Source organism: Rhizopus delemar, genomic scaffold, assembly GCF_000149305.1.
Source record: "Rhizopus delemar RA 99-880 supercont3.2 genomic scaffold, whole genome shotgun sequence".
In the NCBI taxonomy this organism is placed as follows: domain Eukaryota; kingdom Fungi; phylum Mucoromycota; class Mucoromycetes; order Mucorales; family Rhizopodaceae; genus Rhizopus; species Rhizopus delemar.
The window spans coordinates 396,602-419,651 of NW_027137828.1; the positions used below are offsets into that span (position 1 = coordinate 396,602).

General features: G+C 35.1%; 8 protein-coding genes across 8 annotated transcripts; 4 read left to right on the top strand and 4 right to left on the bottom strand.

Annotated features, from left to right (window-relative positions):
• Window positions 1–361: 361 nt before the first annotated feature.
• On the top strand, window positions 362–2,619 carry RO3G_02368 (uncharacterized protein; the record flags this gene model as incomplete). Its single annotated transcript, XM_067656959.1, has 5 exons — window positions 362–458; window positions 499–731; window positions 783–1,017; window positions 1,065–1,170; window positions 1,224–2,619. 5 exons carry the CDS (start codon window positions 362–364, stop codon window positions 2,617–2,619), a joined length of 2,067 nt encoding a protein of 688 aa, XP_067513060.1.
• A 1,685-nt stretch (window positions 2,620–4,304) lies between these two features.
• On the top strand, window positions 4,305–4,672 carry RO3G_02369 (uncharacterized protein; the record flags this gene model as incomplete). The annotated part of the gene is made up of 2 exons (XM_067656960.1): window positions 4,305–4,463; window positions 4,511–4,672. The coding sequence occupies 2 exons, from the start codon at window positions 4,305–4,307 to the stop codon at window positions 4,670–4,672; spliced, it is 321 nt and encodes a 106-aa protein (XP_067513061.1).
• Window positions 4,673–5,005: 333 nt separating this feature from the next.
• On the top strand, window positions 5,006–5,445 carry RO3G_02370 (uncharacterized protein; the record flags this gene model as incomplete). The annotated part of the gene is made up of 4 exons (XM_067656961.1): window positions 5,006–5,050; window positions 5,099–5,220; window positions 5,275–5,320; window positions 5,377–5,445. The coding sequence occupies 4 exons, from the start codon at window positions 5,006–5,008 to the stop codon at window positions 5,443–5,445; spliced, it is 282 nt and encodes a 93-aa protein (XP_067513062.1).
• A 772-nt stretch (window positions 5,446–6,217) lies between these two features.
• Window positions 6,218–8,037, bottom strand: RO3G_02371 (uncharacterized protein; the record flags this gene model as incomplete). Its single annotated transcript, XM_067656962.1, has 4 exons — window positions 6,218–6,297; window positions 6,347–7,012; window positions 7,160–7,925; window positions 8,032–8,037. 4 exons carry the CDS (start codon window positions 8,035–8,037, stop codon window positions 6,218–6,220), a joined length of 1,518 nt encoding a protein of 505 aa, XP_067513063.1.
• Window positions 8,038–9,588: 1,551 nt separating this feature from the next.
• On the bottom strand, window positions 9,589–13,307 carry RO3G_02372 (uncharacterized protein; the record flags this gene model as incomplete). The annotated part of the gene is made up of 6 exons (XM_067656963.1): window positions 9,589–10,313; window positions 10,483–12,087; window positions 12,152–12,319; window positions 12,372–12,401; window positions 12,471–12,634; window positions 12,694–13,307. 6 exons carry the CDS (start codon window positions 13,305–13,307, stop codon window positions 9,589–9,591), a joined length of 3,306 nt encoding a protein of 1,101 aa, XP_067513064.1.
• Window positions 13,308–15,029: 1,722 nt separating this feature from the next.
• RO3G_02373 (uncharacterized protein) lies at window positions 15,030–15,977 on the top strand (the record flags this gene model as incomplete). The annotated part of the gene is made up of 5 exons (XM_067656964.1): window positions 15,030–15,080; window positions 15,363–15,492; window positions 15,633–15,654; window positions 15,807–15,849; window positions 15,900–15,977. The coding sequence occupies 5 exons, from the start codon at window positions 15,030–15,032 to the stop codon at window positions 15,975–15,977; spliced, it is 324 nt and encodes a 107-aa protein (XP_067513065.1).
• A 1,397-nt stretch (window positions 15,978–17,374) lies between these two features.
• RO3G_02374 (uncharacterized protein) lies at window positions 17,375–17,791 on the bottom strand (the record flags this gene model as incomplete). Its single annotated transcript, XM_067656965.1, has 4 exons — window positions 17,375–17,398; window positions 17,464–17,483; window positions 17,538–17,669; window positions 17,725–17,791. 4 exons carry the CDS (start codon window positions 17,789–17,791, stop codon window positions 17,375–17,377), a joined length of 243 nt encoding a protein of 80 aa, XP_067513066.1.
• Window positions 17,792–19,843: 2,052 nt separating this feature from the next.
• On the bottom strand, window positions 19,844–21,268 carry RO3G_02375 (uncharacterized protein; the record flags this gene model as incomplete). Its single annotated transcript, XM_067656966.1, has 4 exons — window positions 19,844–20,190; window positions 20,247–20,406; window positions 20,457–20,773; window positions 20,842–21,268. 4 exons carry the CDS (start codon window positions 21,266–21,268, stop codon window positions 19,844–19,846), a joined length of 1,251 nt encoding a protein of 416 aa, XP_067513067.1.
• Between the last annotated feature and the right edge of the window lie 1,782 nt (window positions 21,269–23,050).

The following is a 23,050-nucleotide window of genomic DNA, read 5'->3' on the forward strand; positions in this document are numbered from 1 at the left end:
GATAGGACATTCATCGGACAATTATTTTTGTGAAAACGCCAATTTCCATAGGTTTGACTGTAATCGGATCAAACTAGTCATGCCCCAAGATTTTTCATGCAATAATAAAGAAAGCTTTGATGAATAAACATAGAATAGGTTATAAGGCATAAAAAGAAGAAAGAAGGTAAGCAAGATGAATACAATGATTTATAATGTGTAAAAGAATTGAAGAAGTTTCCCCCTTTATTGAAAATCTTGTACAACAGTATTATTTCCTTAAATAGATTTGGCTTTTAATCATTTTTATCCAACAATTGAAGCTTTTTTTTTTTTTTTTTTTTTTTTTTGTTTTTTTTTTAAAAAAAAATAAATATAATTAATGACTGATTTATTCAAATCGAAAGAAAATGAGTTCTACATTGAGCTTAAGCAAGAAAGATATTATTTTCCTGGAGATGATATTTCTGGTATTTATTGTAAAGACATGACATGTACACTATGTTTATATCCTTTTAGGCAATATTGTATTAGACTTAAAAAAGTCAACAAAAACAAACAATATCAAGCTTAGTTTAGAAGGTGTTGCAGAGATAGGTGGAAAAAGTACAGCCATTTATTCAAAATCAATCTATGTTTCCCAACCACCAGAAGGAGAGAAGTCATACCTTCTTGATGCTTGCACACATAGGTTTCCATTCACTATGCGTATTCCAAAAGCATCAGATTATGAACTACCAAGTACATTAATGGTAAATAATAAGAGTAATCATAACAATCTTTATTCATCCTATTCTCTATAGATTCCGAAACTATTAAAGATCAGTTATAAACTTGTGGCTGTACGTAATAGACCCTATGCTATTATGGAGAAGTTTTGTTCGACGGCTACAGAGACTGTGACTATTTTGGAAGATATTAATGTAGAATCAGATGAGTTAAACCGAGAGCATCATCAAATAAAGGAATTTGCTTTAACAAAAGAAACTGACAAGGTTAAAGTGACCATTACACTCAAAAAGCGTGGGGCTGTGAAAGGTATATGGAACACAGTCAAACGGAATCTATTAACAATTAATCAAAAGGTGACACCATTCCTATTTATGTAACCATTCATCACATTGGTGCAATAACAAAAGAAAAAGGAATAAAAGTACAGTTAGTGAGATATGTTTACTATGGAAAGAACAAGTAAGCCATAATTTTGTTTACTGAAAGAAAATCTCACAGTTCTTTTCATGTAGAAATGAACTTTTTGGACCAAAGTCACTATCAGAAACTTCGAGCGATATCGAAATCTCGGGTCCCGTAGATTTTACAGACACCTTCAGCTTAAAGTTGCCGATTCCTAAAACCTCCTGTCCCACTGTAGATACATCCTGTCCTTCTTTTAGAATTGAATACAATATCAAGGCCACAGTCAATTTGAATGATAAAAATAGATTTAAAAAAGATAAGCAGAGTGGTACTGTCATATTTAATATTCCATTCATCATTGGAACACGTCCAAAGCTTGATTTCAGTATTGAAGACGATAATGACGATGGAGAACTAGAAGAAATAGAAGAAGAAAATCTAGAGTATGAGCAAGTATTTGAAAAAATGAAGGAGCTAGATATAAATTCAGCAACTACAGCGCCTATAACGCCCATATCACCATTAAAAAAGCTGGAAGAAACATTTCAAAAACCAAATGAGTTTATTCCAGATGAAAAGGATTACAGAACCCTTAAACCGCTTCCCAGGCTACAAGAGCAACCACCACTTACTCGAGCAACTACCCTATCGTCTACATCGAGCATTCCCCTTATTCATTCTCCACTTGAAGAAACATTTAGCCCAACTCTTGAGAATGTACCAGTTGCAAATTCTAAGGTGACAATCATATCGCCATCTCTTGAGTATCTACATGAACTACAATCATCATCAAGTAATTTGGGTCAAATCAAACAAGAGACCATAATGCCAAACGATGGATTCAATAATCAATACCAGCAAGTGTCATCTATTCACAGGCGGGAATCGATGCGGTGGGTTGTAAGAGCAGATAATTTATCTACAGATTATAACAACAAAGCAAACTATACTACAACCAAGACGATCAGTCCACCTCCTCTACCTCCTCGGCCTGCCAAGCCTAGAAAGTCTATATCAGACAAATTCTCACCTCCACCTGTACCAAGTAGACCTATACGCTTCGCAAGTATGTCTACTCCTCTTACGCCTACTTCTCCTGGTATAGAAAATGTAAAGTTTGATACTACACCTCCTTTACATCATCATCTTTTCTCACATCAACCATCCCAAAGTCTGTCTTCCATACCAGTGCATAAACCACTACCACAAGCATCAGCATCAATGACATCAGTACAAGACATGCCTTATTCTCCTCAGTATCATCATCAATTCATGTCAATGCCTTCGATCTATCCTCCACAATCTGGGTATCATGATCACAATTATTATGTGCAGCCTACTTCTCAGGATATCCAAAATTATCATCCTGCTTACACAAATAACTACCCAAACAATCATTCTTTCCCTAATGGTTCCTATGGAAATAACTATCCTGCTTCAGTCAATCAACCTCATCAACCTCATCAGCCTCATCAACCTTACCAACCTTATTATTCATTTTAATAAACTAGTTTGTATATTTTCTCTTTTGTACTTTCTTTATACACTGTTTAAGTTTCTAGTCGTCGTCACTATAAAGCTTTGTTGTTGTCTTGTTATTCTTGGTCTTTATCTATGAGAGCTTTAAATCGTGCTATTTTGCATTTCTTGCTAATGAAAATTTCCATATTGGATTCGTCCAAGTAGTACTATAGCTCCTACTGCTGCGCTTCGTTTTCCCAGAAAGGGGGATTCGAGAGTACCCTTCAGTGTAATCTTCATCAGCTCAAAGCATTCTCTACTCTAAAAAACTGGCGATCAATCCCCTTGATCCACTGAGGTTTAAAGATTCACACATGTATTATGAATCAACGCATGAGATCCGTTATGATCATAATTATTAATCATTACCAAACTGGTTTTCTCGGTGATCGCTTTATAGTAGAAAATGGCATGACCCTCAACATATGAATAGAGCAAGCTCGTATTCAGCAATGACATAAGACGAGTCGTTTTTGAACTTGCGACAAACAATACCAGCCTTTGTTTTCTTCCCTCCTTGGCACATTCTATTGGGAATCTCTTTGGGAACGCGATGAAAATGAATGTTAACGGGCAGTTTATAAACAATCGGCCAGCATCGAAGTCTTACACAAGGCGATTCTTTGTCTCTCTCTCTCTTCTTTTAAGGCAATTTCCCTCAGTATTACAGTCAACTTGCCTTGCTAGATCACACATGTCGATTTAATTTTATGAATACGAAGACAAGATTGGCTCTTTTTTTTTTCCCCTCTTTTGCGATCCTAACCTGCTGCTCACACCAATAATTTTTTGCTAGGTTGGTGATCCTTTTTGATAAGAAAATACACAGCTATGTCGTGTACTCCTATCACCTTCTTTGCTTGCTTCTGTCTGCTGTATTCACTCTAATTTTAACCAATGATTGGTCTACTCAATCGATACAGAAACTCGGTATATCTCAATTTCTTAGCATTGCTAATTGATGATGGACGGACTTTTATCAGTAAAAAAATAAATCAGTGATGCTGTATCACAATCTGTCATTTTCAAATGGAGCAACCTTGACCTTCAATCAACTGCATTCTCCTCTGATCCACATTGCTCTCAGGTGTGTGGTCCCTATTACAGTTATAAATAAAAACTAACAAAAACAGATGCCATTTACATAAAATGTTTGCATTGAATAACAAAGTATTCAAAAATAATGGGATTAAACCTGCAAATAAGACATGTGCAAAACCATTGTTTTGAAGTAGTCAATCCACTCTCTGCAGGATTCAAATTCTGTTACTTGAGCTCACAACAATAGATGATACAGCCTTTATAATCAACAATGGGTGTTGAAGATGCTGTAGATTTAAATTATTTTAAAAAAGGAGATTACGTGTATAGTAGAGTACAGGTTACGTTGAAAACAGATGTGGTAAAAGAACAAGATTGAGTGATATGAGCTTACTGATAGGTTGTGGGCATGTAATGAAGGTAGTAGTGTATCATAAGGGCTTATCGAAAGAAGCTTGGGGTGCAATGCACTTTAAACTACTGTTTATTGCTCTGTGTTTTATAAACAGATGACGGAAAGATGATTTTTTTTTCTTTTTTGAAATACCGAGCCTTACTTAAAAAAAAAAAGGCATTGGGATGAATTTTCAAGTGGGTTTCTTTTTTATTTTTTATTTTTTATTTCAATGAGAGTTGTCACTAGTACTGACCAAGAGAATGCATCCAGATACGCCATGAAAGGGTTCGCTATTGGTACCGCTCAATGGGCAGGTGTAGGTCTTTTTGCTTCTGGACTTTTATATGCTTTTATGCCTTGGTACCGTAGAACTCAAACAGTAAACAAGGTAAGATTGTTAATAGTATGTGTATTTGAATACTAAATGTCTTGTAGTTTTATATTGTCATGTGTTTTGGCTTGGGCGGAGGTGCTTATAAATCAGATCGATACATGGTCAACTATGAACGTAGAGGCAGAGCTCAAACTTTGGATGAAGAAACAAAGAAGAGATATGAGATTATTTATGGAAGCAAAACTGAAGAGCAATCTCAATAAACCCTTTGTATATTAGAACAATGTATATTTAAATAAAGCCTTTTTCATTATATAACGAGAAGCTTTGAAAAAGCTCAGCAAATAAGAAATCGTGAGAATCTTTTTTTTTAAAAAAATCCCCAGTGGATCTCTTTGTTCTCTCTTTTCTTTCTTGCTCTTTACATGACCAACAATACCCAAAAGAAGTTGAGCTTCATGACGCTCAATATTCGTCATGACCATCATCCAACTTCACCTACAACACCATTTGCTGCTCCACCCATCAAAGAAAATCCATTTGATCCCAATGACTTTCTCGGTGAGCAACCTTGGACTATTCGAAAATGGAAGGTGATGGACACAATCTTGCTTTATTCACCTGATATTATTGCCCTTCAAGTAAGGTTTTTGTTCAAGAAGGAACTAAAAATACTGATTGTTATGTAGGAATCTGTTCATCATCAACTTTTAGATTTAGAAGCTCTTTTGGGCGACGAGTATCAGTGGGTAGGCGTCGGTAGAGACGACGGTGATAAAAAGGGTGAATTTTGTGCTGTTTTCTACAAGAGGTAGGATGATGACAATATACAGTAACGTTGTTGACAGAAAAAAAATCGTGGTAGTGAAATTTTGGCTGTGGAATCTTGGAAAACAATTTGGTTGTCAGAGGTAAAATAGGGAAAAAGAAGAGATACGAGCATTTGTTTATTTATTTTGCTTGCTAGACACCAGAAGAAATTGGGAGTAAGAGTTGGGATGCAAAGCACTGCCGTATCGCAACACAAGTATTGTAAAGAGAGAAAAAAGATAGATTTAATGTTGAAAGCCCCTCTTATATGCGTTATATCAATAGATTTAAAAGAGCAAACGATGATTCTATATTTACTGTATTTAATGCCCACTTGGATCATGTAGGAACAATAGCTAGAGAAGAATCATCTAAGCTGTTATTAGAAAGAGCAAGAAAAGCAACTTCAGATGGCCCTGTAGTCCTGATGGGTGATTTGAACTCTACAGAGGATGGCACTGCTTATCTCACCTTGACTGGGTCAAGATACAAAGATATTCAAGGTCAAAATGACACATTGGCAAATCTTCAAGAACTGAATCAGACATGTGCCTCTGCAGCTGTCAATAGAACAGGGGAACCCATTCGAACAGCAGAAGGCAATATTACGCTTCCTACGCATCGGGTAATTCGACCCGGCAAGATCTTGGACGGCTTACAAAACGAAGAAAAAAGTGATCTTTATTTTGCAGATGCCAGCCATAATCTCATGACCCGATTGACATCCAAGGGCGCTCTTGGTACGCTTAGTGGGCCCTACGGCTTCAGAGATACATTCACTAGCTTTAATGAAGGAGACAATGAAGCTAAAAGAGCACCTATTCGCATTGATTTTATCATGACACTAAGCAACCCTGATATAAAAATAGTCGTTCATTCTTTTGCAACACTTTCCAATCAATTTGATGATGGTCTTCATTTCAGCGACCACCGTCCTGTATTATCTAGAATTTCTTGGAATTAGAAACACATTTATTAATAAAGAAGCTTTGTAATGACTATAAACTCATCAAAGGTGTACGTTGTGTTCCTTTTGGGTATACAAGTAATGTGGCAAGGAACAGGCCAAGGGTAATGCCTACGGAGGAAAATGAATAATGTGTAATACATCATGCTATGCTACTTACCAATCGAGGTTTCAATCATCACCAACGCAAATCCTGCACCTTGGTTTCCAACTTCATCTGATCCACCACCAAATAAGCCAAGTGCTGCCTTCACACCTAGACCACTAGGCACTAGATAAAACACACCCAACAAGACGGCATCAAATGACATCTTGCCGGTAAATTTAGACATCAAGTTACCAATTAAAGCTATAGTGAATGCAGGTGCGATTTGCAAGATTTGTGAGGGAGCTTTAGCCCAGCAAGAGAGAGAATAATTAACCACGTAAGCAATAGCAGCCACGAGCACCATCACTGGCCAACGAGGCAATTTGGCTCTCAGATAAACACAGAATGCAAGACCAAAAAGCGGGACAAGCAAGAAGTTAAACCAGGGTGATTCACTCGAGATACAGGTCGAAGCATTGGACGCCGTCTTACATTGATCTGATTGGGCTGTCGTGGCGCTTTTGTCCATGGTTAGGTAAAGAGCAGAACCCATCGAGACACCATAACCGAGCAAAAAGGAATAAATGATGGCATACACCATACGAACCACACCACTGACTAACTGACGTGAGACGAGTTCAATGATGGCTACTGCCATAGGGTATCCGGGAAGAACGACAATGAAAGAAGAAAATGCGATGGGTGCAAAACAAAATTCGTATTTTTGAACTCCACGAGCTACAAACCCGATGAGTATACAGACTGTAATTTCCCAAATGGGTTGAAGACTTGAAACAACTGTAGAAAAGATTTCATTGACTGCAAAAAGCACTTTTATATTTGTTAGGCCTTTTTTTTTTTTGTTTCATGAATAGACAAACTTACTTCCAAGTGCAGCAGAAACACCACCCTCTTTCCACCGCCCACCATAAAACAAGACACAGCCAGAAAATGCAGCCAGAGCAAACACAAAGGGTTGTAACCATCGAGGATAAATAGCCGGTTGCTCATAGACCTTGTCGATAAATTCCAAAGCTTCGTCCACCGAGACTTCACCATAGGCTACCAATTTCTCCAATCGATAGATGTCTGCCAATCGATGCATTTCAAACCCAGGATTCTGTCGTATGAAGTGAGTCTCGGTTGTATGAGTCGTTGAATCGTAAAATGTCATGAGCATCACATTGGGTATAAAGACATACTCTGCCTCGACACCCAAGGTCCGTGAGACCTGTCGCATGGCATATTCGAGTCGATGAGCCGGGCAGCCGTACATCATCAAGGCCCGACAGAGCTTTCGTAAGAACTCTTGCTTTTGCAAGATGTTGGCAATCTCAAACGTGATCCGGATACGATCCTCTAACGTGATAGGTTCGAATTGTGAGGCGGTCGTCACCATACTGTCCATGGACGTTCGACGTGACAAGACGGGCGCATTGGATTTTTTGCGCTTTTCTAAACTGGGCACAACGTATTTACTGGATGCGACACCAGATAACCAACTGGCCGGTCGATTCTGAAGTGGTGGACGTTTTAGTTTTGTGGTGGGTTGTAAATGATCGTTATCATCTGGTAATGGGTCTGTACTTGAATGAAGAGGGAAATTGTATAAAGAAGTAGGCTTCTTTTTTGAATTAGGGTTATCTTCAGACTAAAAAAAAAAAAAAGAATAGGGAGTGAGTAGGAGAACGAAGCAGGTTGAGTGATTTTTTTTTTTCTTGCCTTTTTCTTTTTTTTTTTCTTTCTGCTTTGTTCACTTCCATAGCGCTGAGCTTCTAATTTCATTAAACTTGCTAAAATACTACCACCACCAGAACCTATTCCTCCACTGCTACTTGTGAGAGGGGACTGGGGAAGTTCATCATCGTCTTCTTCGCGATAGGTTTGAAGGTTGTGAACCATTGTCTGTAAAGGATCGGGAGCAGGGACTGGTTGCCCGGTTCTCATTCGTAACATATGTTCAACTAAAGCGGCTGATTCCGCAACGTGCTCTTGAAATCGAACATGACGATCCTGTGCTTCTGCTTGATCCATAGCAGCTTCTACCAAAGTATTCGTATTGGATTCATCCGTCTCTTCCTTCACATCCTCTTTTTCTTGTTCTATTTGAAAAGAGGGTAGATTTTCCTCTTGTTGTATATCAAAAACAGGTGCTTTTTCTTCTTTACCCGGAGTTATGATGATCGATTGTGTTGAAGATGATCGAGATAAAGCAGGTTTCTCCGCGGTGGTCTCTGTACTTTGTAATGCAATCTCGGGTACTCTAGTGTCATTTTGTGTTGATTCGATGCTTTTATTACTGCTTTTTCTTTTGAATAATTTATCCATGAAAAAAAAAAATGGTCTAAATCAAAATAAATATTTTTTATAAAAAAAAAAAAAAAAGATTTTCTGTCAATTAAATTATTGGTTTTTGATATTAAATAGCAGAAAAAAAGGGCGTGCACAGAGTGAACAGAATTCTTGGGAGTTTCTTTTTTTAGTGGTTAGATGAGGAGAAAGAAAAAAAAAAAAAAAAAAAAAAGAGAGGCAGGATTTAGTCTTCCGTCAAAACTCAGTCTATCTTTTAAGCAGCTTATCTGATATTATGCTAAACCATTTTTATACTTTGCTACCGAGGAAGAAGAACTAGTATAAATGAAGATAATATGGCTTAATAAACTCTTTCTTTTTAGCCTGAATAGATTTATATATTCTTGTAGTAAATGCTCTTTTTTTTTTTTTTTTTTTTTTTGGTTCCTGTGTGTTAGCACACTAATCTTATTAGAGATAAGTTATGATGTTATTCATCACTCCCCAATTGAGTTAAGGCTCTTTGTGCTTTTTTTTTATTAGCTCATATTTTCCTTTTACTCCTTATGCAAAGTTTCCGAATGGTTCAAGAAGACATCAATTAATGACAATGTTCTTTACGTACTATAATTAGATTTGTAAATTGAGCTTTTTTCTTTTATTTTTTTTTTTTGGTCTCATTTTCATTAGTTGTGAATAGACATTTTATATCGCGATTTAGCAGGAGAACTAAACAAGTCGCAAAAGGTTCTGGATCGTTTTAAATCGTATCTTTAAAAGACATTGCCAAGCATTCTTGAATCTTTTATTATTCAAGCTAAAGATTAAAATCATATGTAAACTATAAACAAAACACTATTAACGTCATAGCATAAGAGAAAAGAAAAAGACATGTTATTGAATCCTATTGGACATCAAAAGATTTGCAATCGCTTCAAACTATCATTTCTTGTGTGTAATTTTATTTATAGACAATCATTAGTTATAATTCAGTTTGAAATCATAAATAGAAACAATGTACTTTAGATATAAACATGGTTTTTATCAATAAATTCAATGATAGAATCACACAAGACGTCACGTAACGATGCTTTATCTCCTTCTTGAATCATCTTTCTTGCCATCGTACTTGAAAGCCTTGCACAAGCCGGATCAAGCTTAATTCTTTGAATCGAATTCATACCAAACTCTTTGCTCACTTTTTCCCAAAACGCATCCTTTCCCTTGCCCCGATCAGCACAGATCAAATGGCACTGACTCAAGAATGGACCGAGCGCATCGATCAAAGGAAGAGGTAAATAATATTTAGGATCCAACAGACGAGTGATGGTATCATAGCCCATAATAAAGTAAAGTTCAAGTGGAATGTCAGGATAACAGCCTTGGATACACCGTGCCTTATCAACAAATTTCCCATGTGTGGTAAGCCCGACGGCCGCGTGAGGATAGTCGACAGCGGTCAGTTGCATCATTTCCACTCGCTGCAAGACACTTGCGCCCGTCAGCTGTTTATCGACATTCTTTGTGGAGAGCAAGAGAAGAGTGGCATCAAAGTGGTTTTTCGGATAGTGTGCTAGTGAAGTTTTGAGGAGACTGGTATGGGCCTTGGTAGGTGGGTTAAATGAAGAATCAAGAATGAGCACTCGACATATTTCTTTTGTGGTAGGTTGAAGTGGCCATGTTTCAGAGCTTTTAAAAGTTAAATAAAATTCCTTGGTTGCATTTGTCTCAATCGCATTGGCAATGTCTTTGCTATTGCATCGTGTCATTTTAACAAAAAAAAAAAAAATAGTAGTGGAATATTAAAATTAAGGTTTTTTACTTTATTCAAAAAAAAAATATTTATCGCATGTCGCGTAAATGAACATCAGAAGGATTATTTAAATGATGTTGTGAGTTGGCATCACTGCTTATACTTCCTTGACTCTGTCTTTCGTTAAACATGTGAGAAAACCCATCTGCTTTAGGAACCTTTTCAGAGCTTCCAAAGAATGGATTACTGGTACTAGGTGCCAAGGTAGAAGGAGTAGTAATAGCATGAGGAGCATTGTTTGAGTTGCTGTTGTCCTTGGTAGTGCTATTTGCATTATCCAATGAACGGAACACTTCATCGTCTACGTAATAAGCCTTGAACAGCAATTCCAAGACCTGCATACGTTCCTCTACACGAGAGACACGTTGAGCCTCAGTCTCCTGTCCCAAGTTGTGAAACTCATTTGTACTAAATCGGTGATGGACAGGGTGAACCAAAGGAATACCAGAATCAGTCGTCTTGAATTTTGATTGAAGACCAGACAAAAGAGACTGCTTACGACTACCGGTAGACCAACGATGAACGACACCCCAAGGTGAACGAGGACGGAAACCAAACAACCAGGCTTGAACAGCAATCAACATACCAAAGATACCACCGACAAAACCAAGAGCGTTCACCAACGTATACATCTTGACTTCACGATCGACCAGAGTAGCCCAGGTACTGGGGTAGATGGCGACAAGACCCAAGTCAGTATGGGTGATGGTGTAGTTGGGATTAGGAGCTTCTGAACGGAAGTTACTCTCGATTTCAGGAGTGGAATTGGTGATGGGTAAGAAACCAACATAGTTCCATCCGACTGATTGCAAGTAACGGTGATCGACGATATCATAACTGAGTGCAGAGTAAGTGGATGGTTGGATGGTAAAGACATTTTCGGATTGAAGATCGTTTCGTTCGGCTGTTTGCCAGTTGAGTACATCGGCTTGAGACAAATAAACGGGGATACTGTCGTTGGTGTTGTAAACCTTGGCGTTAGGATCCATATTCTTGGGATAAACGGAGAGGTGAATACGACCATAAGTGGTTTGAAGGTCACCAAACATGGTAAACAACAATCGGGAACCATTGTTGGCACCCGAAGTCGAAGTCAACTTGAATGAATCAGGAGCTCGGAAAAGGAAGCAGGTGACAGCACCTAAACTATCAGAGAAAGTGGGTTGGAAGACAGACATGTCCAACTGTTGAACAAAAGATGTGCAACTGTAGCCATTATCTGTCATACATGCAACACCGGGAGCACCGTTATCACCATTGATGGTTGTTGCGCTTTGGGAAGGGAACCCGTCAAAGCAAAAACGAACATCGGGTACTTCAACTGTGGCAGAGGCAGATTCAATACGTTGGGTAACATTAGGGCTATCAACGGCTTGACGAATGACAAAGTAAAGGAACATGATAAAGATGAACAAGAAAAAGACTTGAGAGACTAAACGTGAGGTCTCGGCCCAAACAGGTTCACCTGTACGAGGCTTCCAGATGTCATTATGAATACGAGCAATCAACCAACGAAGATAACGTTGGAATTTCCAGAGTAAGAATAAAATGATGAGCAACAAAACAACACCAGCAACTGTGACACCAGCAATAACACCTTTTGAAACAGAGCTACTGCTGCTACTGCTTGAATCAAATGATTGTAACCAAGCATTCGATTTGATATCATATACGTTCACATCGTTATAATAGTCGTTCAATGCACCACCTTTTGATAAAAAAAAAGGAGGTAAATAGATGTTTTTTTTTTGTAAGGAGTAAATATCCCTTACCAAATGCGACAGTTAAATGAGAATCATCTAAAAGACCACCAACAGCAAAAGCACGACGAGCGGGAGGAATACCATTAATAGTAGGAACAGTCCAAGTCCAAGTTTTAGTGTCCAAGATGGCAATGGTGTTTAAATATTGTCTATTTCTCATTACAGCTCTACTATCACCTATAACAATCAAGATGAGATTATTTATAATATAAATCAAAGCACACCTTACCACCAAAGATAATGATTTGATCCTGAGAATCTACAATGAAAATAAAGGACGGAGGTTAAAAGAGATGTGATACAGAAAATATAAAAAATATAAACTTACTGACAACTGCAACATGATCAGCCGTAGAAGAAGGGTAGACACCATTCATACCATTTGTATTTTGATAAGCCCATGAGTTTGAAGAAGGATCATAAACCATGACTTGTTTCATTGCAGCTAAACCATAAGAAGCTACACCACCAATGACAACTAATTTTCCAGAACTAAATAAATAAGATGTTACACAAGGATCAATATAAAAATGTAGGACAAGCTTTGTTACCTTAAAATAGATGCGGTATGTCCAAAGCGAGCTTCTGGAGCTGATGTAAGGGCAGTTGCTTGAAAGTTGGAATCCAACTTATGTAATGTATTGAATACAGTAGATGTGTTATCTCCACCAAAGATATAAGTAGTTTGACTAGATGAATCATAAGTAGCAGAAAAAGCTTCTCTATTATAAACAAAGCCAGTTGCATCTGCACTTTGATTTTGATTTGTTTGCAATGTCCAACTTTGACTCGCAAAATTATAAGTATAGATTTGAAGAGGAGCAATCTTGCCAACAGTTGCGCTCGACATGCCTCCTAAAAGTACAAAATTTTGCTGATCAGAGGTGATATACGCTTGACTTGCAGCTGTGCCTGCTGGTGAATTTTTTTGAGGTACAATAGACCAGGTAAAACCATCTGATGTTTGCGTGAGTTTGTAAAAGTCGCTTGAATAATGTGATGTTGCATTCTCGCCACCAAAGAGATAAAGTGAATTATTAAGTCGTGCTGAGGCCATCATACCTTTAAAAGGAAGTGAATTGGCAAGATTGGATAAATAAAAGTATCCATAGACACTTTGTATAGTGCTCAAAAATACTGTAAAGAAAAGTATCGAACTTTTCATTCTTAAAAAAGCTTTGTTTCTTTAAAGGAAAGGAAAGAGTAAATACAAAGAAGAAAGAAAAAGAAAAGAAGGGGAAAAATAAGAAAAATTTAATAAGGAGATTAAAAGAGAAAGAAAAAGAGAGAAAGAGAGAAAAGATTAAAAAGAGTGAGAGTGTGAGGGGGATAACTCATTAGTTATTAGGAGGTTTTGTAGAACCTAAAATAAAATTGAGATTGAATGAGTATAAAAAAAAAGTCAATAATTATCCCCTTCTATTCGTTCCCTTAATATCCCACTTCATCAATTCACTCATCCGTCACTCTTTGTTCTCCTTCAGTTTAACAAATACACGTGTATTCTATTTAATATAGTTCTTGTGCAGTAAAAGAGTGAAGGAGATTTAATTTCAGTACCTTTTTTTTTCCTTTCTTTGTAAACAATAACACAATAAAAGTAATAAAAACTGTCTTACTTTACATTCATAAAAATCTTTTTTTTTTTTATGAACACTTAATTATACTCCGTGCAACAAAGACTTCACTGTATACAACCTTGAAAACCAATATTGTCCAAAATAAGACATTTTCTTTTTTTTGCTTGATTGATAACAAGCAAATGATCTTAATTTGATTAAAAAGGGAGTATTAAGTATGAAATAAAGGTACATGTACTGTTCTTGAGGAAATAAACTGACTTGGATACTGATCTTGGCATTGAGTACATGACTACTTCTATTGTCTATTGCTAACATTCTTTCCTAGCATGATTGTTACTATACATTACTTGATTTAGTATTTCTTGCAAAATCAATCAATAGACAGAAAAAGAGAGAGAAAGAGATTGTAAGCAATGAAGAAGTTTTTAAAAGTAGCCTGTTAAATGAACTTTACCCGAATTGTGCAACTAGTTTTTTCTTAAAAGAGTACTGAGTTCTCAAAATTGATTCATTTGATTGAGATAGTTCTTTCACTTACTTGTTCTTTTTCCAGAAACTTTATAGAAAATATTTAGTATGAACGATTACTACATAGATGTCGAGACGTTAAAAGTCGATTCTGGAAACACTGCAGTGAAATCTATAATATCTGTATGCTGCACTTGAAAATGAATGGAACATGGTTGCCTTTAGCAGTGACGAAATTCTTTTACAACTTCAAAGTTTGACCAAAAAAGAGACCATGGAAATTGTTATGAGCAATGTCTGCTCTGAGGACAATTTGACTCTCAGTGTTCGGCATTGGAAGGGAATTCTTTACAGTTGAAGAGTCTAAAGGCTTTGAAAAAAAAAAAAAAAAAAAAAAAAAAAAAAAAAAAAAGCCAGAGGCTCATCAACTTGATAAAAACTGGTATCTTTCAATAAAAAATAGCAGAAAAAAAAGAGTACATAAAGCAAAAATCGGATAGTAATTACTGCCATAGGTATAGAGTCGAAGAACAATGCCAAATTTCAGAGAAAAATAAGAAAAGAAGAAAATTGGTCATAGATATAAGTTGAATGAAGCATACACAAAACACTTTGTGAGATTTTTTTTTTTTAAAAAAAAAGAGAAGCCTACAGCTATTCTTGAGCACATTGAATCAAACCTTTGTGACAAATTCAGTGAATTGACCATCTCTAAATTATCATTTCATAAACATCTAGTCAACAAGTATTGTATAATTCTGAAAAGGATTGGAAAGTCATTTGTTGCAAGATTTTTTTAAATGAATTTTATACATGTAAAGACAAAAGCTATTAGAATGGGAATCAATGGAATACTAGGGGCTTCAGTAGAAACTGTGTTTGCATTGGTGAAGCTGGATTCGGCCTACATATCATTAGAACCAGGGGAACCCCAGTAAAGGCGGTCGTCTAAACAGTAAAGGAAGTAAGTATCACCATTTTTGGCGCCATTTCCGAAGCAGATGTGTTCGATGTCTTGCTTAAGAAACCACAGCCTGTATCCGCTGAGAAAGAAAAAAGATGAATGCTCGAATCGATATACAAGTCGAGTATCATTTTGTATTCATTTCGAGTGTTATGAATATTTTGGATAGGCGTGGGATGCAAAGTCATTATTTAGTGAGAAATAGTGTACCTATTCTTACTCCTTAATCACAAAGAATTTAATTGAAACTAGAGGCTACAAAATCATTTATCTTTCTCCATATTCATCCTTTCTAAATCCATTTGAAGAGTTCTGTTCTATGATCAAATTTGGCAGTAAACATCAGGCTCTTAAAGCTGATGATACTTTGATAGAAAGAATTGGTTTCTTTTTAAAAAAGTGAAACGATCTGATTATCAAGTACGGATTTGGCATTCAAATGGCTTCTTTGTGCATTATAAAAATAAAAGGTTAGTCTATAAGGACTATCATGAAGAGTAAGCAAATTAATTTCAGTAAATTGAGCGTACTATTTCTAAAAAACTAATGTAATTTGTCCGTACTCTTCCCCCCTTCTAAAAAATTCAGATTTTTTAAATCAATTTATTTATATGTAAAATAAAACAAACGGTTTACATTGGTAATATAGATCATTTTTGGAACAAAGCAAGCTATACAATTATGGTACTTGTGTAATTCATTTTCCTAGTAAGAAAAAAAAAAGTAATTTATAAAAACCAAGGATAAGGAGATATCTATTCACGAAGCCAAAATTCACTGTTTCATTATATCAAAAGGTTTAGAAGCGTATTCTGAATAATATTAAATTATTTAATTAATATGTTCTTCTGCTAAAAATATGTTATACAAGCCAAAATGACTATTTCTTTAAAAATAAAACGTATTTTGCTCTTCAAATATTTTTAAACAACAAATTAAGATGGAAATATGCGTATGTGCGTCTTTTTTTTTTTTGTCCTTGATAAATCAAAGATATTCCGCTCAGTCACTATGACATGTTCCATTACTGGCAGCTAGCTAAACAGCTTTATATAATAAAAAAAAGCAGCTAACCTTATTATAATAAATAAAGCTCGACATAAAATTGATGGTTATCGATATACCAAAAGAACATGCTTCACGCATCATTTGAGTAGGAAAACTCATTTATCATACTGAGTATATGTTACATTGTATGAGATTTGATTTTGTTTGGATGGCAAAAGCAATAATGCAAGAAACTACAGAGTTCTTGCTACTCGAATTGATGCAAAATTAAAAGAGACCCCACAACAAAATTTTAGACTTAGCATGTTTCTTCAAGTACAAAAAACATGGCACTTTAAACAAGACTTTCTTTTCAAATAGTATCAAATTCAAAAATAGACAGCATTGGGGTTCTCTAAATATTTTTTAAAAAACTAAAAAGGCCGTTCTCGGTGAAAATCTTATCCCATTTCGTTTTTTGCATCTTTATTATCGTCTCAATCCAACTAGTTTGATTTTGACAATAAGCACCATCCAATTAAATGAATATTAACTTTGATGCACCCATTGAACAAATGAGCTATGATGATACCAAGATAAGAGTAATAAAGAATCGTCAGTTAAAGACAATGTTTAGCTTTTAACATAGATTCACAAATCCCAAATATTAGCAACAACTGGAAAGCCTTTACTAGTAGTTCTGTGCTTTATACTTCTATAAATTTATAGTGCAAACTTCTTCACAAAACTATCCATCCAATCCAGTTTGCACAAAATGGTTCTAACACATGTAGAAGATGAATATTGTTAGCTATCCAAATTAAGAATTTGTAATATGTCACTTTTTTTTTTTTTTTTTTTTTTTTTTTTTTTTTTTTTTTTTTTGCCACAACCCTCCGATTCATATGAAAAGCTCATTGGCAACAATTTGAGCAAATGTCCGTTTTGGTTGAGACTACCATCAACCAAACCCAGAAAGAGCTATCTGCTTACAATTTTTTATGTTTAATGTTTTTAGTATTCTCGTTGAAAGTCACTGTTTAATCCACTTGTATCGCCTTTATATCCTTCTGATCTTTGATGAGTTTAGTAAACATAAAAAAACTAAAACATTATGTTCAATTTTTTGATTTCAAAAGGAGATGAGAATCGTACACAGAGAAAAATAGTTTAATAAGAATAAGCTTTTTTTTATATTGTAAATATATGTAATTGTGTAAAATAATAAATTTATGAGCTATTATTGTTATGTGTCTATTAATATTAAAAATACCATTAAACAATAGACAAAAATAGAGTGAATATTTTCTCTTATTTACCTGAGTGCCAACAATGGAACCTAATTTAATAAGGAAATATGAGTATACTTACAAAAACATAGTTCAACACTTACCAATAATAATACCCAAGATAACCAGGATAGTAACAGCAATAATAATCTTCCACTTTAAATCTTTCCACCACATTCTCTTTCTAACCTGATTAGCTCCACGTCTAAAATGTCCGGCGGTTGCTTGCAAATCCTCTAAATAATATTTAAGCACTTCTTATCTTACAAATCATCCCTTTTTATTTTATACCTGTTTTTCCTCGAAGGTCATCCAGTCTTTCACCTCTTTGCATTACTTTATCAATGTTTTCTTGCATGATACCAACTACTTCATCTACTTGTTGTTGAACTCGAGTTGTCTTACTTGGAGCGGCATCTTGTCCTTTTTGTGAATTAGGAATATAAGGATCATATGGTTCAGACCTATAGTCATATTATTGGCTTTTTCTTCTTATTTTTCTTTTATTGTTTTACATCTTTTATATCTAAATGTGTATGTGTATGTGTGTGAAAAAGAAAAGAAAAGAGATTTTTTTTTATTGCATCACTCAACATTTTACAGGATAGATTAAAACACCGTACAATGCTTTTTATTTGCTAAGCCCTTGTACCAGAAATTTGTAGGCATACACCTTTTAGCTGACTATAAATTCAGAAATTTTGATTCATCATACTTTATTCTTTTTCTTTTTCTCTTTCTTTTTCTTTTTAATGAGTGTACGATTTCTTTTTGAAGATGGACAAGGGCATATTGTAGATGAAACTGGTCAAGACTATTTTGACGATAATGATCCCTCTTCACTTGAAACTATAACAAGCTACAATCAGTACACGCATCTAAAATCATCCATACCACCAGCAAAACCAGAAAAAGAAAACCAAGAAACGAATACTGCAAACAAAACTGAATGCAAAGAGGTTCGCCGTACACATTACAATAAATACAAAGATACAGAAAAGGAAACCTTCTTTTTTCTTATCTACGAGAAATGCATGACTGCTGGTAAAGCTGGAACTGTGATGGGCATTCCTCGTCGAACAGCGTACGAATGGCTCAAAAGAGATCAGGAAGATCCGCAAGATGAAATTCAGCATAGACGCTGTACGAAACGCCAAGGACGACCACCTCTTTTAAACGAGAATCATAAACAATATTTGATAAGATTTATGAACCAAAATCCTTTAGCAGGATTAAATCAGGCCTTGGAAAGCCTCTTGAATCAATTTCCGGGTTTGAGCGTATCAAAATCGACCCTGTATAACTTTATGACAAAGGAATGCAACCTCTCTTTTAAAAAAGCGCATCTACAGTAAAAAAAAAAAAAAAAAAAAAAAAGAAAGATTAAGCCTGTGATAATTAAAACGTCAGGTACGTGTTACATGAGCAATCTGCATAGTTCATCGACAAAGCTGCTTTTTAACAAGAGAAAAAAAAAGGAGAGGAAAGAAAACTTAAAAGGTGGATTCTGGATATTGTGGATTGACATGGGCAATTTAATGATTATTACACGACTATAACCAACACCTGGCATTGACACTAGCTTAATTTTGTTTAATTTGTAACATGTTTAATTTATTGTAATCCTTATTCTACAATTGGCTTTTGTTAATAAATCATTTAATTGTATTTAATATATTTATATTTAATACAAGGTGGCTAGAAGAAAATAATATAGGATTGATAAAAAAAGACTTGGAATTCACTAATTTGATTTGCTTCTAAAGATGTCTGATAGCTGAATAATTTAAAAAATTCATATTTAGGTTAAAATTCATTTACACAAGAAAGATTGAACTTATTTCTTTTCAGTCAACTTATCATGCTACAATAATGTTACACTACTAGACAGCAGGAGATCATGTTAATGTACTCAAATGAAAATCAAATAGACGAGAACGCATTGCCAAGACTATGCTTATTTTTTCCAAGGAAGATGGACATAATATTAAAAAGATAATATTTACGCTCTAAAGATTACCGAACAATCGCGTTGCTTCAAATAAGCCAGTGTCTAGAAGCTTTTGTAGATTATATTATAAAGTCCTGTCCAAATTCTACCTTGCTTGATTATTTTTGTGTGATAGACTATCCATTGAAGTAAGAATGATGCTTCTTTTTTCTACAAGGAATCATTTCATCCTTCAACATGTATAGCACTTTATTTTATTCAAGTAAACTTCTTGTTTGTTTATGTATCATCTATGAATATATTTCTATTTAAAAACCCAAAATTTGTGAAGTTTTTAGACATTGGCCTTTCTATGTTGTTGAAATATTATTAAAAGTTGCTTGATATTTTTTTTTCTCTTTATTTGTTTCCAAGGAAACGTTTGTTTTTTTATTTTATTATTTAAATAAAAGCATACATCTAAAACTCGAGTGGATCAGGCTTTCCTGGTGTTGAGCCACATCCAATTTTCTTTGGTCCTCTCGAAGCAAGAGAAGAAGTCATACTTTTCTTGGATGGTTCATCTTCTTTGGCTGGGGGCGCTTCAGTACGTCGGGTGACAACTCCGCCTTCAGGTGGTAAGTGGAAAGTCTCAATAGCGAATCGCTTACGACGAAGCTTAAATCCTAAATCATTACTACCTCCTCCGGATAAGACTGATAATTTTGTACTAGGTGGTAAAAGTGAATTCAAAACTGGTAGCTTGTGGACATGGAAAAATCCATGATAATTTTGTGTATAGGAGGCCTCATTATGAACAGGATCGCCTATTTTTATCATGAAGTCAGTTTTTATGACAATCTTACCTTTCTTTTCTTTTTACCTGCAAATGATTCTATTTCAATAACAGCATCTACCATATATTCAATTCTCTTGATAAGGTGAGGAGCTTCTTCATATAAATGTGCAGGTATAGTAATCATGGCCGTACCGAATGAGAAACGAAGTAAGCCGCGAAGAGCATGAAAAAATTTGTATAAATCCTAAAACACAGTTTAGGATTTATTTTCATCAGTAGAATCTGAACTCTTACATGAAGTGATTTGGATTGCCAACTAGGAGAAGCTATTGAATGAATAGCAACTCTCAAAGCATGACGAGCTGTACCTGGTGCAACTGGAACAGCAGAACTAAAATTCCCTTCTAATACAACTTTACGTATTTCATCCATCAATGTCTTATAATCCTCATTTCCTTGATAATCCCATTGTAATATATTCGTCTTGGCTTCTTCTAAAGCTTCTTTAGTAATTCTTCTTGTAAGATCAAATTGACTACAGTAAGGCTTTGGTTCCTCTGAGTTTTTAGTATCTTGCTGCTCTACTACAGGTGTCACTGTTGCAGGCGAAGCTGTTTAAAGAAGAAGAAAAAAAAAAAATAAGCATTCATCCTTCAGTTTGATGTTTTTTTAATTTTACATGTTTTGGCTTTTACACCTCCTTCGAGCCTTTTCAAGTGTGAATATCTCCAAGCGATTTTCATACGGTCACTATCACCTTCTGCTTGTGAGCTTTTTATATTATCATCATCGTCATCTTTTTCTGAATTAGATAGCCACATCAAAGTCTTGAGCATTTCTTCAGGGTCTTCGTCACGAGAAGCTACTGCACACTGATGTCCAGAGGCGATCCCTTGGGCAATGAAATATTTCAACAGTAATTGAGCATAAGTCGTTGCACGATCTTCTTTGATCAGCATAATAGTACCCACAGGTTGTCCTCCACCAAGAATGTCGTCCAAAGAAGGGACGCCTGTAGATATCAACAATTGTCCATTGTACGCACTCAATCGAGATCCTGAAGGTAACTTGGGTTGCTGATCTGCGTTGCGTTTTTTGAAACTCATGTTTGGTTAAAACGATGCAAAGAAAAAAAAAGTTTGAGTTCACTTGCAGAAGAACATTGATGTGACTTGATTCAAAAGCCCAGTCATTATCTTTGCTTTGAAAACAGAAAAAGCTCATAAAGCAGAACAAATTTATGTTTTTAAAGCTTGATATACCGTAAGTCGACATGCTACAAATATTTGAAACGTTGAATCACCTCTATTATAGGTTTTCTGCTAAGTTTGTAGAGAATAATAATTAAATTTTATACAACATGTCTCTTTGCGAAGTCAGATCATCAGACTTGTAAGCTCCATAATAAGAAAATATACCAATACAGATACAGTTTATCTTACAAGTGAGGAATAAGGAAAGAGCTCAAAAAGTGCCACTATTTATTTAACGAAAGCAAATGCTATCTTTGCGTTTTTTATATCTTGCTTTTGATATGTTATTCAGTCAAAAAAGAATATAGTAGTATCTTTTTATTATTATTATATTTTAGCATAGAAAATAGAGCTGTGAAGGTTGATTATATGATCCATAAACAAAACATTGACATTCTTTATCTACTGCAAAAGAAAAAAAGCAAATCGTACCCAACACAATTTATGAATATGCAATCTCAGAGTCAGCACTTGGTCAAAATTATATTTCAATAGGCCGACTAAACAATTACTCAAGACTACTCTGCAGGCACAATTGACTAGCACGTATAAATAAAAGTCCTCATAGTCTTCACATCAATCAAATTTTAATAACGCTGCGTATCAACTGGGCTTTTCTTGCTTTCTCTTTTTCCCATGGGTCAAAGCTCTATTCTATACAAATGTTACCCGATAGAAACAATCACACAATATGCTGATAGTTTTATGTCAGTGACTTCTTTACAAGCTTTTCTCTCATGCAATCTCTTTTTCGTATCAATTTGTATTGCTTTGTCTCTTTATACCTGTTTAATATAGAAAGTATTTTTATTTTCGCGTTCTGTAAGTGAAAGCGTATTGAAGCACGTGACAATCGTTATATCTTTCCTCCCGGATAAGAAAGCAAGAGGCAATAAATCTCCTTTGGGCTGGTTTTAGAATCAAAAGTGTGTCATAAAAAGAAAAAAAAGAAAAAAAAAAGCGTGCTTGCGATTTTACAAAATCCAAATGAGTGCAATAACATACAAAATGTACGCCCGACCCAGATCAATGTTTAATAATAAATCGCTTATGGAAATAACAGTAAAGAAGATGAAAGTGTGCTAATAATTTTGGGAAATAGTGTAGTGTAAAGCGCTAAAAGCACTGTAAAAAACTCCTTTTTTTAGGTTCAAAAAACAGATACAGACAACAAACAATACAAAGTGGAATGGTATAGGGTTTGCTATAAAAGATAAAAGGATTACCACTGTACTCATTGAGTTTTTAGGTGGCATTAAATCCAACACGACCTCTAAGAAAATAAAATTTGCACAAGCATTTGGAACTGTAAAGCATTCTACTCCTTAGTACATTATTCGTTTCTTTGTTAAGTTTCAACAATTTTACTGTTGTAACTAAAAATTCTTATTACTCTATCTTTTGAATTATAGTTGGTAAAATTAATTTTAAAGCTATCTTTTTTTTTGCTGGAAAATGAAACGTTTATTAAAAGAAAATGCTTAATTCTAACATGCCCATCGACATGTGAAGAGTTGATAAACTTTACAAATAGACACCTCTTCTTTCGGGTTAGAAGAATATGGTTATCAAATGGATGAAAAGGAATATTGAAACCTATAATGATGATTAGACATATTTATTTTATAAGGATAA